This window comes from Schistocerca americana, chromosome 4 (genome assembly GCF_021461395.2).
Source record: "Schistocerca americana isolate TAMUIC-IGC-003095 chromosome 4, iqSchAmer2.1, whole genome shotgun sequence".
Classification (NCBI taxonomy): domain Eukaryota; kingdom Metazoa; phylum Arthropoda; class Insecta; order Orthoptera; family Acrididae; genus Schistocerca; species Schistocerca americana.
The window spans coordinates 673,112,585-673,130,788 of record NC_060122.1 but is presented as its reverse complement, the minus strand read 5'-3'; the positions used below and the strand labels follow the sequence as shown (position 1 = coordinate 673,130,788).

The 18,204-nt window shown below is 39.9% G+C and overlaps 1 protein-coding gene across 4 annotated transcripts in view; it reads right to left on the bottom strand.

Moving 5' to 3' along the window:
- LOC124612260 (cAMP-specific 3',5'-cyclic phosphodiesterase 4A-like) overlaps positions 1–18,204 on the bottom strand; it is a 329,771-nt gene that overhangs the window by 232,009 nt on the left and 79,558 nt on the right. For all 4 annotated transcript variants that reach the window (XM_047140347.1, XM_047140348.1, XM_047140349.1 and 1 more), the window contains exons 3-4: positions 13,685–13,780; positions 2,815–2,915 (exon numbers count right to left, since the gene is read on the bottom strand). In XM_047140347.1, the coding sequence (XP_046996303.1) occupies positions 2,815–2,915; positions 13,685–13,780 (197 nt within the window). The remainder of the gene's footprint in view (positions 1–2,814; positions 2,916–13,684; positions 13,781–18,204) is intronic.

Below are 18,204 nucleotides of genomic sequence, written 5' to 3'. Positions count from 1 at the left end.
GTGGGCTATAAATTGAGAGTAATAGAATATACAGAACAACATAGAGACACAGCAGCCGAGTGGCATCTCGGCCCTCCATGAACAGGAGAAACCATTTGGGATTGGTGGGCTGGTATGGAAGAGATGAAAAAATAAATAAATAACTGAGGAAAGCTAAATGTGCAATTAGAGGACTGAATGCAAACTGGCCAAAACTAGAAGATGGTGATTTTTACGGATTTTAAATGTCAGTTAGGTTTTATAAACTACGAATTTTTTTCATCTGGCTTTACAATCTAATAATAAAAATGATAAATAAAATAAATGTCATGTGACTAGGGCCTCCCATTGGGTAGACTGTTCGACAGGTGCAATGCTTTCGATTTGACGCCACTTCAGCGACTTGCGCGTTGATGGGGATGAAATGATGATGATTAGGACAACACAACACCCACTCCCTGAGAGGAGAAGATCTCCGACCCAGCCTTGAATCAAACCTGGGCCCTTAGGAAGGACAGGAAAACTCAAATCTGCATGTTTTACATACAAACACTCAACTGTGTAAAAAGGGAGCTTTCCACATGGGCCTCCAAACTGTTCAACAATCTTCCCAATAGTATTAAGTCCATCGAAGACAACATAAAATTTAGCAAAGCCATGAAGTCATATTTGTTGTGTCGCTGTTTTTACTCTATAAATGAATACCTAGAACAGTAATCTTACTGTTATATTAAACTGAAAACATTGAACAATGGAGTGAAGTAAACTTAACCAATCTTTGCCATATAATACATTATGATACTATATGTTAATATGTGTTAACAATATTATCTGATATTTTCCAACATCTGTAACACACTGTGTACCATCAGATCAAATGGAATAAATAAATAAATAAATAAATAAACAGTCAGTCGCGCTGACCACTCAGCTATAGGGGGCGGACATAAAAATGATAAAAATGTTATTTTTTAAAAACCTGATTGAAAATTACAGTGTATCTTATAGCCCACAATGTCTTATAGTCCATAAAATAAGCTAGCTCAACCACCATTTCAGTAACTTACGAGACAACACATTTAACAATCTTCCAAAAGTTAGTGTAATGAAGTGATAATCATCTACATAATTATTCCATCTCTTAGATAAAAGATTAATTCATTTTTCTTCCAAAAATTCCTTCATTTCTAAGGTTCCATGCCTCACTTGGCAAAAATGGGACCCTTATAGGATCATTCTGTTGTCTGTCCATCTGTCTGACTTTTAAGAAACCTTTTTCTCTCAGTAGTGGGAAGACATATTAAATTGAAATTTTTGTCACATACTAATGTCTACAGTACCTTGGTAGTGTAAAAAATTTAAGCTTATAAGTCAATGCTACATCTACATACATAATCAAGTTTGCACAGAGCCTGCAGAGTGAGAATCCTACTTGTACTTGGCCAATTCTTGCAGCAATTCGTCCTTCACAGGGATGACTCTATCGATCTATAGTATCAGTCACCACCTACTTTGCCCATTCCCCACCCTTCCCCTTCCTTCCCAATATTCACAGGCCAATCCCTCTTTGCTTGCCGAAGAACAAAAATGAAATAGTTCTGAAACCTGAAGTACTTTTTTCTATTTTACATGTTTCTATTGACAGTAATAGGAGTTTCATTTCCTGGAAGTAAGTGCAAGTTAGCCATTCTCTCTCCAATAATTTTTACAGTTTTATAAACTTATTTTTTTCTGGAATTTGCAGTATCAATCAGGATGCAAATTCCAGAACTTCTTTTTACCCCACATAATTTCTTTCTACTTCATGTCCCTTGCAATGCTGTTAAAACTAATCCATTTCCATCAGTAGTGGTGAAGAGTTTAGTGATACGCCCTTCTGTCTACCCACACATGTGGCCAATGAGTTGTTTCAGAGACAAAATAACTAATGATGGCCACAACTCAATATATAAAATTAGTGGTTTGATACATATTCAAATTACCTAGTGGTTTTTCTCCATTATTAATAATGAAACATGAAATTACACAATCAACAAGTAAAAAGATCTCAATGGTTACATTTCTTTGAGAGGTACGTAAGATTTGTAGTAACACAGTCTCGCCGGCCGCGGTGGTCTCGCGGTTCTAGGCATGCAATCCGGAACCGCGCGACTGCTACGGTTGCAGGTTCGAATCCTGCCTCGGGCATGGGTGTGTGTGATGTCCTTCGGTTAGTTAGGTTTAAGTAGTTCTAAGTTCTAGGGGACTGATGACCACAGCTGTTACGTCCCATAGTGCTCAGAGCCATTTGAACCATTTTGAACACAGTCTCAGCTTCCTTGTCTTCCATCCGCCACTGTCTCCGATAGTAAATATGATTTCTTATCAGTAATTATTCATTTTAGAAACTTCTATATATGGTATCCTAATTCATACTTGATTCTTGTACACATTGGGGACATTTTCTGTGGAAAGTTGCATTTGTTTGAAAGATCAAGACAGATAGCATTTTAAGGAAAATGATAACTAATTATTTTACTAAAGAAACAAAGAAGTGCGCACATATGCAACGAGGTTGAGGTTTAAGAGGTTTAAAGAACTTTCATGCTATAAGACACATGAGAGAGAGAGAGAGAGAGAGAGAGAGAGAGAGAGAGAGAGAGAGAATATATAGAAATTTTGTAAGTAACTAATTAGAAATTGTAGCATGACAGCTCTTTAAACTGCAACCTCATTTCCCATAGACTGAAGTCAAATCTTCAAAGTGGCTAAATGCAATGGACAGTACAGTTTTCAACAGTTCTGAGATATATATTTTAGCTTAAGATATAAACATAATACAGAAGTTCTTTGTACCTTCTCCTCCTGCAGAAAACAATGCATGGCTTGGGTGACATCTGTTGCATGAATTGAATTGTGGTAAGGATTTGTACTATGATAGCCAGCTTCAACCAGTGCTGCAACAAATAAAAGTAAGTATGTACAGTACAAACCATTCAGATTATATGAAAAAATGCTCCAATCCATAGCACTTCACAATTTCATTTTTCAACTCCAACCCCTACTGAACACAGTGTCTCATTTTACTTAAAGATATGTCCACACTCTCTAACTACATAATTGGTAACAGGCAAGTTCAAACAACAAACTAACATTGACCTCTTGTTCCCAGAGTGTAATACACATGCAACAGGTAGATGTGCTGTATGACAAAGCAGCAATGCTGAAAAGGCAGTTATGTTGAGAGTGCTACCAGAAAGAGTTCTCTGATAGCAAATCTACTGACTGGGGAGTATGTGTAATAATTCAATTTTCCATAATATAACATTAAAACTTGTAAGTGACAGTATGTTTAGATGATGAGGTATCTCATTCAAATAAAAAAGGTGAAATCCACAAAACAAACTTCTTAATGGCCTGTTATCACAGAATGTTCCAGACATAATCAGAAATATATTATATGCAAATGAATGAAAGGAACACTGTCAGCTCACATAGTCCACTCAATCACGCTTTTCTACTGAATCACTGATCATTGTCTTTCAGAACAGGCTATACAAATGATAGTACCAGATTATGACAGAGTCTGCAAAAGATGGTAATACACAAGTAATGCTTATCATAGTAAGAAAGGAATGCTGTCATTCTTTCTTTCATTTTACAATAAACAGAAAGTATTTTTCTAGACATCTCTATCTTGTTATTTTAAAAGATATCACAACTTGATATTCTGAATTTAAATCAAGCAGTCCTCTGACATGAATATTTTGCCAGCTCCTTCAGTGTAAAAGGTCCATTATTTTATCATACTTGGTGACAGATGTCACAAATTAGCTTGCAGGTAAAAGCTGTATCTCATGAATAGACATAATGAAGAATCAGGATTTGATTTTGGTTCTGGAGCAGTGTACTCGTAATTTTTATTAAATTATCAATATGAATAAAAGTATCAAAAAAAAAAAATTCTACTGCCATTTCTTATGTATTTCACTTTTCTTTTACTGCAAGTTGGTAATTCAAGCAAGTTGTGTTAATTCTATGGTAGTGCTTGTTAGCATTCATTTCATTATAAAAATTTCATATCTAATGTATATTTTTGTTTTCTCATGACACAAAATTCAATATTTTTCTAACAAGGAAGTGTGGGTTTGCTCACACAATAATTTCTGCATCATATATTTACCGTTCTGTAAAGAATCTAGAACATTTCTATTTAATTTTTAGGAATGTCCTGCAAAATTTACTCAGTTCAATCATTTCTTTTATCAGCCACTTCTCTTTCATTTAAAACATAATTTATTTATTTGTCTGTAATCAACAACACATTTATATGTGTGTGCAAGTTCCATGAATATGTGAAGTGGCCTCTTGTACAAAAAGGAGGGATCGCATGAGAAATCAGTAAAACTACATGTAGACAGAATGTATAGTGTCATGTTAACAGTACCAAAACGGGCTTGCTGTGCTGGTACTGCGAACGGCTGAAAGCAAGGGGAAACTACGGCCATAATTTTTCCCAAGGGCATGCAGCTTTACTGTATGATTAAATGATGATGGCGTCCTCTTGGGTAAAATATTCCGGACGTAAAATAGTACCCCATTTGGATCTCCGGGCGGGGACTACTCAAGAGGATGTCGTTATCAGGAGAAAGAAAACTGGCGTTCTACGGATCGGAGCGTGGAATGTCAGATCCCTTAATCGGGCAGGTAGGTTAGAAAATTTAAAAAGGGAAATGGATAGGTTAAAGTTAGATATAGTGGGAATTAGTGAAGTTCGGTGGCAGGAGGAACAAGACTTCTGGTCAGGTGACTACAGGGTTACAAACACAAAATCAAATAGGGGTAATGCAGGAGTAGGTTTAATAACGAATAGGAAAATAGGAATGTGGGTAAGCTACTACAAACAGCATAGTGAACGCATTATTGTGGCCAAGATAAATACAAAGCCCACACCTACTACAGTAGTACAAGTTTATATGCCAACTAGCTCTGCAGATGAAGAAGATATTGAAGAAATGTATGATGAAATAAAAGAAATTATTCAGACAGTGAAGGGAGACGAAAATTTAATAGTCATGGGTGACTGGAATTCGAGTGTAGGAAAAGGGAGAGAAGGAAACGTAGTAGGTGGATATGGATTGGGGCTAAGAAATGAAAGAGGAAGCTGCCTGGTAGAATTTTGCACAGAGCACAACTTAATCATAGCTAACACTTGGTTTAAGAGTCATGAAAGAAGGTTGTATACATGGAAGAATCCTGGAGATACTAAAAGGTATCAGATAGATTACATAATAGTAAGACAGAGATTTAGGAACCAGGTTTTGAATTGTAAGACATTTCCAGGGGCAGATGTGGACTCTGACCACAATCTATTGGTTATGACCTGTAGATTAAAACTGAATAAACTGCAAAAAGGTGGGAATTTAAGGAGATGGGACCTGGATAAACTGAAAGAACCAGAGGTTGTAGAGAGTTTCAGGGAGAGCATAAGGAAACAATTGACAGGAATGGGGGAAAGGAATACAGTAGAAGAAGAATGGGTAGCCCTGAGGGATGAAGTAGTGTAGGCTGCAGACGATCAAGTAGGTAAAAAGACGAGGGCTAATAGAAATCCTTGGGTAACAGAAGAAATATTGAATTTAATTGATGAAAGGAGAAAATATAAAAAAGCAATAAATGAAGCACGCAAAAAGGAATACAAACGTCTCAAAAATGAGATCAACAGGAAGTGCAAAATGGCTAAGCAGGGATGGCTAGAGGACAAATGTAAGGATGTAGAGGCTTATCTCACTAGGGGTAAGATAGATACTGCCCACAGGAAAATTAAAGAGACCTTTGGAGACGAGAGAACCACTTGTATGAACATCAAGAGCTCAGATGGAAACCCAGTTCTAAGCAAGGAAGGGAAAGCAGAAAGATGGAAGGAGTATATAGAGGATCTATACAAGGGCGATGTACTTGAGGACAATATTATGGAAATGGAAGAGGATGTAGATGAAGATGAAATGGGAGATATGATACTGCGTGAAGAGTTTGACAGAGCACTGAAGGACCCGAGTCGAAACAAGGCCCCGGGAGTAGACAACATTCCATTAGAACTACTGATGGCCTTGGGAGAGCCAGTCCTGACAAAACTCTACCATCTGGTGAGCAAGATGTATGAAACATGCGAAATACCCTCAGACTTCAAGAAGAAGAATATAATTCCAATCCCAAAGAAAGCAGGTGTTGACAGATGTGAAAATTACCGAACAATCAGTTTAATAAGTCACAGCTGCAAAATACTAACACGAATTCTTTACAGACGAATGGAAAAACTAGTAGAAGCCAACCTCTGGGAAGATCAGTTTGGATTTTGTAGAAATACTGGAACACGTGAGGCAATACTGACCTTACGACTTATCTTAGAAGAAAGATTAAGGAAAGGCAAACCTACGTTCCAGCATTTGTAGACTTAGAGAAAGCTTTTGACAATGTTGACTGGAATACTCTCTTTCAAATTCTAAAGGTGGCAGGGGTAAAATACAGGGAGCGAAAGGCTATTTACAATTTGCACAGAAACCAGAAGGCAATTATAAGAGTCGAGGGGCATGAAAGGGAAGCAGTGGTTGGGAAGGGAGTAAGACAGGGTTGTAGCCTCTCCCCGATGTTATTCAATCTGTATATTGAGCAAGCAGTAAAGGAAACAAAAGAAAAATTCGGAGTAGGTATTAAAATCCATGGAGAAGAAATAAAAACTTTGAGGTTCGCCGATGACATTGTATGTCTGTCAGAGACAGCAAAGGACTTGGAAGAGCAGTTGAATGGAATGGACAGTGTCTTGAGAGGAGTATGTAAGATGAACATCAACAAAAGCAAAACAAGGATAATGGAATGTGGTAGAATTAAGTCAGGTGATGCTGAGGGAATTAGATTAGGAAATGAGACACTTAAAGTAGTAAAAGAGTTTTGCTATTTGGGGAGCAAAATAACTGATGATGGTCAAAGTAGAGAGGATATAAAATGTAGACTGGCAATGGCAAGGAAAGCGTTTCTGAAGAAGAGAAATTTGTTAACATCGAGTATAGATCTAAGTGTCAGGAAGTGTTTCTGAAAGTATTTGTATGGAGTGTAGCCACGTATGGAAGTGAAACATGGACGATAAATAGTTTCGACAAGAAGAGACTAGAAGCTTTCGAAATGTAGTGCTACAGAAGAATGCTGAAGATTAGATGGGTAGATCACATAACTAATGAGGAGGTATTGAATAGGATTGGGGAGAAGAGAAGTTTGTGGCACAACTTGACCAGAAGAAGGGATCGGTTGGTAGGAAATGTTCTGAGGCATCAAGGGATCACCAATTTAGTATTTGAGGGCAGCGTGGAGGGTAAAAATCGTAGAGGGAGACCAAGAGATGAATACACTAAGCAGATTCAGAAGGATGTAGGTTGCAGTAGGTACTGGGAGATGAAGAAGCTTGCACAGGATAGAGTAGCATGGAGAGCTGCATCAAACCAGTCTCAGGACTGAAGACCACAACAACAACAAAGAAAGTTTAGTATAGAGAGCCATGACTTAGGGTATCTGACAGTTCATTTTAGTTTTTGAGACATGGGACAACAAAAAGTTCATCTGTAGTTTTCAATACGTGAGATTTTTCATATTTTTATTACATTAGCGTGGTTCTGCAATCTAATTCAGTTCTGTTAAGGTTCAACATTTAGTAGTGGATGCATAAATGAGGCCCATTTGTGTGGGGAAAAAATCATTTTGGGTGCTTGTAATATGTGTGTATCATATTGGGATGATTTCTGTAACAATCCATTCTGATTATAGGTTTTCACATTTTTCATTCAAAACTTTCTAACACGTATGGACATGTGGGACCATGTTTTCCATGATGGTTAAATTATGTACTTGACTGTTCAATAGAAAAATCCTGGAAACCTAATTTCATATAAGAACATAATTAAAAATATGTTTAAAGTTTGATTATTAAAAATGTTAAAACTGGTAGTAATTATCAATTGATCCTTTGTATTCTTTTCATTTGTTTTGGTGCCATTATTGCCAGGCACATACTTGTACAGGGTTTCTAAAGGGGAACTTGTTGTGATATGTTCAGTGACAGGGGTCATATAATAGAGTGTTTAGTGAGACTTAATGGAATAGTAGAGGTTGAAAATAGTAATGAGATGCCTGAACTAAATTTTTATGTAATTTGTTAAAATGAGTATGTGCTGGCAACATTAATAAATGGAAGATGCAGACAATTTCAACATTAATTTTTCGTGTTCCGCCATTAACTAAATCTGCCTGAACCACTCTAACACAAGAGTGTAGAAAAAAAGAAACAATGGAAAGTCAAATACTATCAAGAACACAGAAAAATGTTTCAACTATGGCTACAAAGTTGCAGATGAAGCAGAAAGTCCGTACTTTATTTTAAAAATTTTGTTTGTCCACGTTTCTGATTTAAAAAGGCCAAATTGCATATAAGGTAAACCACCTGAACAACTGTTGCTGGAAAGCAGTGTAAGCTATGCTGGCTTTAACTTACCTTCAGCCAAAGACCAAGAACTAAGTTACCAATAGAGATACAGAAAAATAGGGAAAATAAACTATTATCTAGCTTTAGAAATTATTACGTTTCCTCCTCAGCAAGGAAATTGGTATAGGTTTAGGATTTATTTTATATATATATATAAAACAAAGATGATGTGACTTACCAAATGAAAGCGCTGGCACGTCGATAGACACACAAACAAACACAAACATACACACAAAATACTAGCTTTCGCAACCAACGGTTGCTTCGTCAGGAAAGAGGGAAGGAGAGGGAAAGACGAAAGGATGTGGGTTTTAAGGGAGAGGGTAAGGAGTCATTCCAATCCCGGGAGTGGAAAGACTTACCTTAGGGGGAAAAAAGGACAGGTATACACTCGCACACACACACATATCCATCCACACATATACAGACACCAGCAGACATATACAGAGGCAAAGAGTTTGGGCAGAGATGTCAGTCGAGGCGGAAGTGCAGAGGCAAAGATGTTGTTGAATGACACGTGAGGTATGAGTGGCGGCAACTTGAAATTAGTGGAGATTGAGGCCTGATGGATAACGGGAAGAGAGGATATATTGAAGAGCAAGTTCCCATCTCCGGAGTTCGGATAGGTTGGTGTTAGTGGGAAGTATCCAGATAACCCGGACGGTGTAACACTGTGCCAAGATGTGCTGGCCGTGCACCAAGGCATGTTTAGCCACAGGGTGATCCTCATTACCAACGAACACTGTCTGCCTGTGTCCATTCATGCGAGTGGACAGTTTGTTGCTGGTCATTCCCACATAGAATGCGTCACAGTGTAGGCAGGTCAGTTGGTAAATCACATGGGTGCTTTCACACGTGGCTCTGCCTTTGATCATGTACACCTTCCGGGTTACAGGACTGGAGTAGTTGGTGGTGGGAGGGTGCATAGGACAGGTTTTACACTGGGGGCAGTTACAAAGGTAGGAGCCAGAGGGTAGGGAAGGTGGTTTGGGGATTTCATAGGGATGAACTAAGAGGTTACGAAGGTTAGGTGGACGGCGGAAAGACACTCTTGGTGGAGTGGGGAGGATTTCATGAAGGATGGATCTCATTTCAGGGCAGGATTTGAGGAAGTCGTATCCCTGCTGGAGAGCCACATTCAGAGTCTGATCCAGTCCCAGAAAGTATCCTGTCACAAGTGGGGCACTTTTGTGTTTCTTCTGTGGGAGGTTCTGGGTTTGAGAGGATGAGGAAGTGGCTCTGGTTATTTGCTTCTGTACCAGGTCGGGAGGGTAGTTGTGGGATGTGAAAGCTGTTGTCAGGTTGTTGATGTAATGCTTCAGGGATTCCGGACTGGAGCAGATTCGTTTGCCATGAAGACCTAGGCTGTAGGGAAGGGACCGTTTGATGTGGAATGGGTGGCAGCTGTCATAATGGAGGTACTGTTGGTTGTTGGTGGGTTTGATGTGGACGGACGTGTGAAGCTGGCCATTGGACAGGTGGAGGCCAACATCAAGGAAAGTGGCATAGGATTTGGAGTAAGACCAGGTGAATCTGATGGAACCAAAGGATTTGAGGTTGGAGAGGAAATTCTGGAGTTCTTCTTCACTGCGAGTCCAGATCATGAAAATGTCATCAATGAATCTGTACCAAACTTTGCGTTGGCAGGCTTGGGTAACCAAGAAGGCTTCCTCTAAGCAACCCATGAATAGGTTGGCGTATGAGGGGGCCATTCTGGTACCCATGGCTGTTCCCTTTATTTGTTGGTATGTCTGGCCTTCAAAAGTGAAGAAGTTGTGGGTCAGGATGAAGCTGGCTAAGGTAATGAGGAAAGAGGTTTTAGGTAGGGTGGCAGGTGATCGGCGTGAAAGGAAGTGCTCCATCGCAGTGAGGCCCTGGACGTGCGGGATATTTGTGTATAAGGAAGTGGCATCAATGGTTACAAGAATGGTTTCCGGGGGTAACGGATTGGGTGAGGATTCCAGGCGTTCGAGAAAGTGGTTGGTGTCTTTGATGAAGGATGGGAGACTGCATGTAATGCGTTGAAGGTGTTGATCTACGTAGGCAGAGATATGTTCTGTGGGGGCTTGGTAACCAGCTACAATGGGGTGGCCGGGATGATTGGGTTTGCGAATTTTAGGAAGAAGGTAGAAGGTAGGGGTGCGGGGTGTCGGTGGGGTCAGGAGGTTGATGGAGTCAGGTGAAAGGTTTTGTAGGGGATAGCCCAGGCTATCTGTGATCTGAAGGCTGACCGGTCCATCGTCATTCTTCCGGCGGACAAGGGTTCCACGACCGTGGTACTTGATTGTTGGGAGTACGTGGCTGAGGGACTGCGTCACCTTTCAGACAACACCACATACAAAGTTTGCCAAGGTAATCCCATTCCTGATGTCCAGGCGGAGCTTCAAGGAATCCTCAAAACCAGGCCCTCTACAAAACCTTTCACCTGACTCCATCAACCTCCTGACCCCACCCACACCCCGCACCCCTACCTTCTACCTTCTTCCTAAAATTCACAAACCCAATCATCCCGGCCGCCCCATTGTAGCTGGTTACCAAGCCCCCACAGAATGTATCTCTACCTACGTAGATCAACACCTTCAACCTATTACATGCAGTCTCCCATCCTTCATCAAAGACACCAACCACTTTCTCGAACGCCTGGAATCCTTACCCAATCCATTACCCCCGGAAACCATTCTCGTAACCATTGATGCCACATCCTTATACACAAATATCCCGCACGTCCAGGGCCTCGCTGCGATGGAGCACTTCCTTTCACGCCGATCACCTGCCACCCTACCTAAAACCTCTTTCCTCATTACCTTAGCCAGCTTCATCCTGACTCACAACTTCTTCACTTTTGAAGGCCAGACATACCAACAAATAAAGGGAACAGCCATGGGTACCAGGATGGCCCCCTCGTACGCCAACCTATTCATGGGTCGCTTAGAGGAAGCCTTCTTGGTTACCCAAGCCTGCCAACGCAAAGTTTGGTACAGATTCATTCATGAAATCTTCATGATCTGGACTCACAGTGAAGAAGAACTCCAGAATTTCCTCTCCAACCTCAACTCCTTTGGTTCCATCAGATTCACCTGGTCCTACTCCAAATCCCATGCCACTTTCCTTGATGTTGACCTCCACCTGTCCAATGGCCAGCTTCACACGTCCGTCCACATCAAACCCACCAACAAGCAACAGTACCTCCATTATGACAGCTGCCACCCATTCTACATCAAACGGTCCCTTCCCTACAGCCTAGGTCTTCGTGGCAAACGAATCTGCTCCAGTCCGGAATCCCTGAAGCATTACATCAACAACCTGACAACAGCTTTCACATCCCACAACTACCCTCCCGACCTGGCACAGAAGCAAATAACCAGAGCCACTTCCTCATCCTCTCAAACCCAGAACCTCCCACAGAAGAAACACAAAAGTGCCCCACTTGTGACAGGATACTTTCCGGGACTGGATCAGACTCTGAATGTGGCTCTCCAGCAGGGATACGACTTCCTCAAATCCTGCCCTGAAATGAGATCCATCCTTCATGAAATCCTCCCCACTCCACCAAGAGTGTCTTTCCGCCGTCCACCTAACCTTCGTAACCTCTTAGTCCATCCCTATGAAATCCCCAAACCACCTTCCCTACCCTCTGGCTCCTACCCTTGTAATCACCCCCGGTGTAAAACCTGTCCTATGCACCCTCCCACCACCACCTACTCCAGTCCTGTAACCCGGATGGTGTACACAATCAAAGGCAGAGCCACATGTGAAAGCACCAACGTGATTTACCAACTGACCTGCCTACACTGTGATACATTCTATGTGGGAATGACCAGCAACAAACTGTCCACTCGCATGAATGGACACAGGCAGACAGTGTTTGTTGGTAATGAGGATCACCCTGTGGCTAAACATGCCTTGGTGCACGGCCAGCACATCTTGGCACAGTGTTACACCGTCCGGGTTATCTGGATACCTCCCACTAACACCAACCTATCCGAACTCCGGAGATGGGAACTTGCTCTTCAATATATCCTCTCTTCTCGTTATCCACCAGGCCTCAATCTCCGCTAATTTCAAGTTGCCGCCACTCATATCTCACCTGTCATTCAACAACATCTTTGCCTCTGCACTTCTGCCTTGACTGACATCTCTGCCCAAACCCTTTGTCTTTAAATATGTCTGCTTGTGTCTGTATATGTGTGGATGGATATGTGTGTGTGTGCGCGCGAGTGTATACCCGTCCTTTTTTCCCCCTAAGGTAAGTCTTTCTGCTCCCGGGATTGGAATGACTCCTTACCCTCTCCCTTAAAACCCACATCCTTTTGTCTTTCCCTCTCCTTCCCTCTTTCCAGATGAGGCAACAGTTTGTTGCGAAAGCTTGAATTTTGTGTGTATGTTTGTGTTTGTTTGTGTGTCTGTCGACCTGCCAGCACTTTCATTTGGTAAGTCACATCATCTTTGTTTTTAGATATATTTTTCCTACGTGGAATGTTTCCCTCTATTATAACCATATATATATATATGTGTGTGTGTGTGTGTGTGTGTGTGTGTGTGTGTGTGTGTGTGTGTGTGTGTGTGTGTGTGTGTGCGCGCGCGCAAAAGAAGGTAAAGAGTAGTGAGAAAAACTGGTTAGCTGGTTTTCCATTTATCTGTACTAATTTCTAATTTTGTAATTTAGACTCTTCTCTAATTCACAAGGACAAGCACCGAGAGTAGTTGCCATGTACTTGTTTTATCAGAAAACATGTATTCAAGATAATGACAGTGTTTGTGATGAAAATAATGCTTTAACCTGAATTTTTTATATCTGTTTTCTGGGATGTTCATGAAAAGGCAGATCCTTGTGTAAAGATTCCCCCCCCACCTTCAAAAAAACGTGTTATTAATCAAAGTAAATGACAAAAAGCCTGAGACCTTAATACCATGTTAAGTAAAGCTACTAAACTGCTTGTCCAAAATTGAGGAGCTATTAAAAAATAAAACTGAGCCTACCAGCAAAATACACTGTTGACATAAATGATTTACAATTTTAATGATTTTCTTTTGACACTGTGTAGGACATTCTCAAAACTACCAAGGAAAAAGTTTTCATCTTGTCTTTGAGAAAAAAATCTCATTTCTAGAAACTTTATTTAAGTTAGGCCAGACATTAGAAGTTAGGTAACTGCTATTTTACCTTTTACATCCTACTGACAATTTAATACTTACTAAATAACTTCCAGATCCTGACAACATCCAGGTTAAAGTGTTCCATTAGCCCATACCAATGGAATAGATGAACACAAAGGACTGGAAGAGACCTCCCTAAAACAACAGCGAAAAATGAAACATATAGCAATAAACAATGTGTATGCTTTACTAAGACAAAACACACAAACACATACATACACACATATTTAATTTTATTTTTATTTATTTCACGTTTAGTAAGCAGATCCATGTAGCAAGTCAATCACAAGGATATGGACTGTATTAAATAGTACCTAGTTCAGATGTAACTTACATAAATACAATAAAAGATACAATGAATAAGATATCAAATTAATAACATACATCTAATTAAATGTATTACATTGAGGAAGGATCAGTAAGATATTCAGGAAGCAAAGTTAAGTTAAATATCACAATAAATTAATAAATACACAAATACCAAAAACCAAATTTTTGGATTTCAATCATAGTGCCCAAAAGAAAAGGTATTAAAAGTACTAGTGAAACAATTGGAAGTTTAGTAGTGGCATCCCTCTTCTCTCATTAATTTATCACCATATAAAAAGATTTCTCTATTAAGTACTCTTTCAGAATATGTTTGACTTTTAGAAATTGTTTATGAATGCATTTGATATGTGGTTATAGTGCATCAAACAGCTTGACACTGGAGCAATAAACTCCTTTTTTAACCAAATTTAGGTACTTCAATTCATAGGATCCCCATCTTTCAAAACAAGTACCTGTAAGTGTGTGTGTGTGTGTGTGTGTGTGTGTGTGTGTGTGTGTGTGTGTGTGTGTGTGTGTGTGTAGTGATTTTTTTTTTTTTTTTTTTTTTTTTTTCAGAGAGGGAGGACGTTAAAGTAAATAAATCAATGTTAGGTGAAATTCTTTGTGCCTAAGAGTTTCTTTTTATTTTTTTTTTAATGCTTTTACTCTTTGAGGTTTTTGTTGCTACGTGTCATCTTTTTAAATATTAAAGGAAAAAGATCATTCTTCCTAAAAGTGTTGTGTTCTTGCTATAAAATTATATCCTAAGTTCACCACAACAGTTTACGGGCCCGGGTTTAAACACTTCAGGTTGTGAGAATTATAGTATTCATTCACTAGACTATTTTTCTGTTTACTAGGATATTCATGAGACTGCAAGACTTGTGGAATGGCAGACGCAATGCTTTAGCTGAGTGGTGACAGCAGTCCTACAAACATTCACAAGTTTTCACGTAAAGATCAGTGGGGAATACAGAAATGACAGATTCAAATCTGTTAAAAAAATTCTCATTATTTGACTAGAGATGGTACATGTCAATGTTCGTCATTACCGGAAGGAGACGAACCATCAGACACAAATCAGCACTGGCAACAGGACAATGCTCAGGTAGCTTGCATCATTGGAACGGCAACTGCAGAGGAACCTGCTATTCATGTAAGAAAGAACACTGACGCAAAAGACATTCGGGACACTCTTATGTCAGTATATGAACAATCTTGATTTGCAGTGGCTATATACGTTGTTCAAGTGTTTCTTCGAAACATCAAAAGATGACATCATGTGTATAACAAAACACACATCACTATGTGTGAACATTTTCCATGACTTCTGGAGAGAACTGAACAAAATGAATCCAAATGCAACTTTTCCTCTTACGATACTCCACCATTGTATTTTCAAAACATTAGGATTCGAATATCAGTTTTACAGGCTGACACGGTATAGCTCAGCAATTTACGCTATTCATCCGATTGCTTCCTTCAGCTACTTAAATACTTTGAAAGCTGCCTATTTTGGTTATTTTCATGTCCTGATGGCCTATGGAATTATATTCTGGGGAAACCAGCCAAAGGCAAACAAAATCCTCATTGCCTACAAAAGGGTCATTGGGATTCTGTGTGGTGTCAATTACAGACATTCCTGCGGGAAACTCTTCCAAGAGCTGAGAATACTCACAACAGTATCTCAATACATTTTCTCTCTCATGTATTTCTTGTGTAAAAACCATTCCCTTTTTTAAATGAACAGCATGTGTCATAACTAGGACACTAGGGTAAAAAATGATGTACATCTTGAACAAAAGAATCTAAGTATGGTGCAAAAAGGAGTACACTACTCTTGCATAAAAATATTTAATGCTCTCCTTCAGGCAATAAAAATGTCAGTTACTGATCCACCTACTTTTAAAGATCAACTTAAACAGTATCTTCTAAGTAAAACCATTTACTCACTGGATGAATTTATGTAAGAGAATATGTGAATTGATTTTGATCTATTGTAAGTCTGGTCAATGTAATCTGTTACTTTTTACAAAAAACAATTCTTGTTAACATTTTTTTCTACGTAATATATTATATGTAATTCTGTGTAATATATTATTCAGTGGTTCATGGTGTGGGTTCCTGTCCTAGTTCATGAACCACAGGCAATGTATGAGTGGCCAAGTAAGTGGTCCTGACAGTCAGGATACCAGTTACTTTGGAATAAGGCTGGGCATCTCAGACATATTCTGAGTCGTGGTCACCTTTGTGCTCAGACAGCAAAGACTACCAAATCCACCGGTTAGTCCCTCAACAGTTAGGGGTAAAACTCAATGGGACCCAGGGCAAGTAAGGCTAGCAACCTGCTTCCCTGGTACTTTAAATATGATGCTGGCAACAATCAGAGCAAAATGCCTCGGCCCTTTGGAGGTGACGGGGTCCCACCTCTAATTGACAAACCAGGGACTCCTAAGATACGACTCGGCAAACGAATGGTAATGAGATGGGGAGCTATTAATATCAATGGGGGCTACTCTGGGAAGAAGGTAGAGCTGGCAGAGGCTGCAAGTAAGATGGGGTTGGACGTTTTAGCTGTTAGTGACATTCGGGTAAGGGGTGAGAAAGAAGAGGAAGTGGGAGAATACAAGGACTACCTGTCAGGAGTCAAAGCAGGAATAGGACAATGGGGTGTAGGGCTTTACATCAGGAAAGAAATGGAACCCAGCGTAGTTGCAATAAGGTATGTAAACGAACAACTGATGTGGATAGATTTGACAGTGCCTAGCAAGAAAATTAGGATTGTGTCAGTATATTCGCATTGTGAAGGGACAGATCAAGATAAGATGGATAGTTTTTATGATGCACTCACTCAGTGATGTAGTTGTTAGAGTAAAGGACAAGGACAGTGTTCTGCTCTTGGGTGATTTTAATTCCAGGATTGGAAATCGAACAGAAGGGTATGAAAAGGTTATGGGTAAATTTGGAGAGGATATGGAGGCCAACAGGAACGGGAAACAACTCTTGGATTTTTGTGCCAGTATGGGCTTAGTAATCACAAACTCCTTTTTTAACCATAAGAACATTCACCAGTATACCTGGGAAGGCAGGGAAACCAGATCTGTCATTGACAACATAATAACACATCAGGAATTCAGGAAGGCTGTGAGAGACACACGTGTATTCAGGGGATTCTTTGACGACACTGATCACTATTTAATCTGCAGTGAAATTGGTATTGTGAGGCCGAAAGCGCAGGAGGTCAGGTCCATATGTAGAAGGATAAGAGTGGAGAAACTTCATGATAAGGAAATCAGGCACAAGTACATAACAGTAATCTCAGAAAGGTACCAGTTAGTTGAATGTAGTCAATTACAGTCATTGGAAAAGGAATGGACAAGGTACAGGGACACAGTACTAGAAGTGGCTAAAGAACGTCTTGGAACATTAGTGTGTAAAGGTAGGATGAAGCAAACAGCTTGGTGGAATGACACAGTCAAGGCAGCCTGTAAAAGGAAAACGAAGGCGTATCAAAAATGGCTACATACTAGAACTCAGGTAGATGGAGAAAATTATGTTGAAGACAGAAACAAAGCCAAACAGATAATTGCAGCATCCAAGAAGAAATCTTGGGAAGACTTTGGAAACAGGTTGGAGACTTTGGGTCAAGCTGCTGGAAACCCATTCTGGAGTGTAATTAGCAGTCTTCGAAAGGGAGGTAAGAAGGAAATGACAAGTATTTTGGACAGGTCAGAAAAACTGCTGGTGAATCGTGTTGATGCCCTAGGCAGATGGGGGGAATATTTTGAAGAGTTGCTCAGTGTAGGTGAAAATACGATCAGTAATTTTTCAGATTTCGATGTACAATGGGATAGGAATGATGATGGAAATAGGTTCACATTTGAGGAAGTGGAGAAAATTGTCAATAGATTGCAGTGCAATAAAGCAGCTGGGGTGGATGAAATTAAGTCGGAACTCATCAAATACAGTGGAATGTCAGGTCTTAAATGGCTACACAGGATAATTGAAATGGCGTGGAAGTCGGGACAGGTTCCATCAGACTGGACGAAAGCAGTAATCACACCAATTTTTAAACATGGGAACAGAAAAGATTGAAACAACTACAGAGGTATCTCTTTAATCAGCGTTGTGGGTAAAATCTTTTCAGGTATTGTTGAAAGGAAAGTGCGAGTATGAGTTGAGGACAAATTGGATGAAAATCAGTGTGGGTTTAGGCCTCTTAGAGGTTGTCAAGGACCAGATCTTTAGCT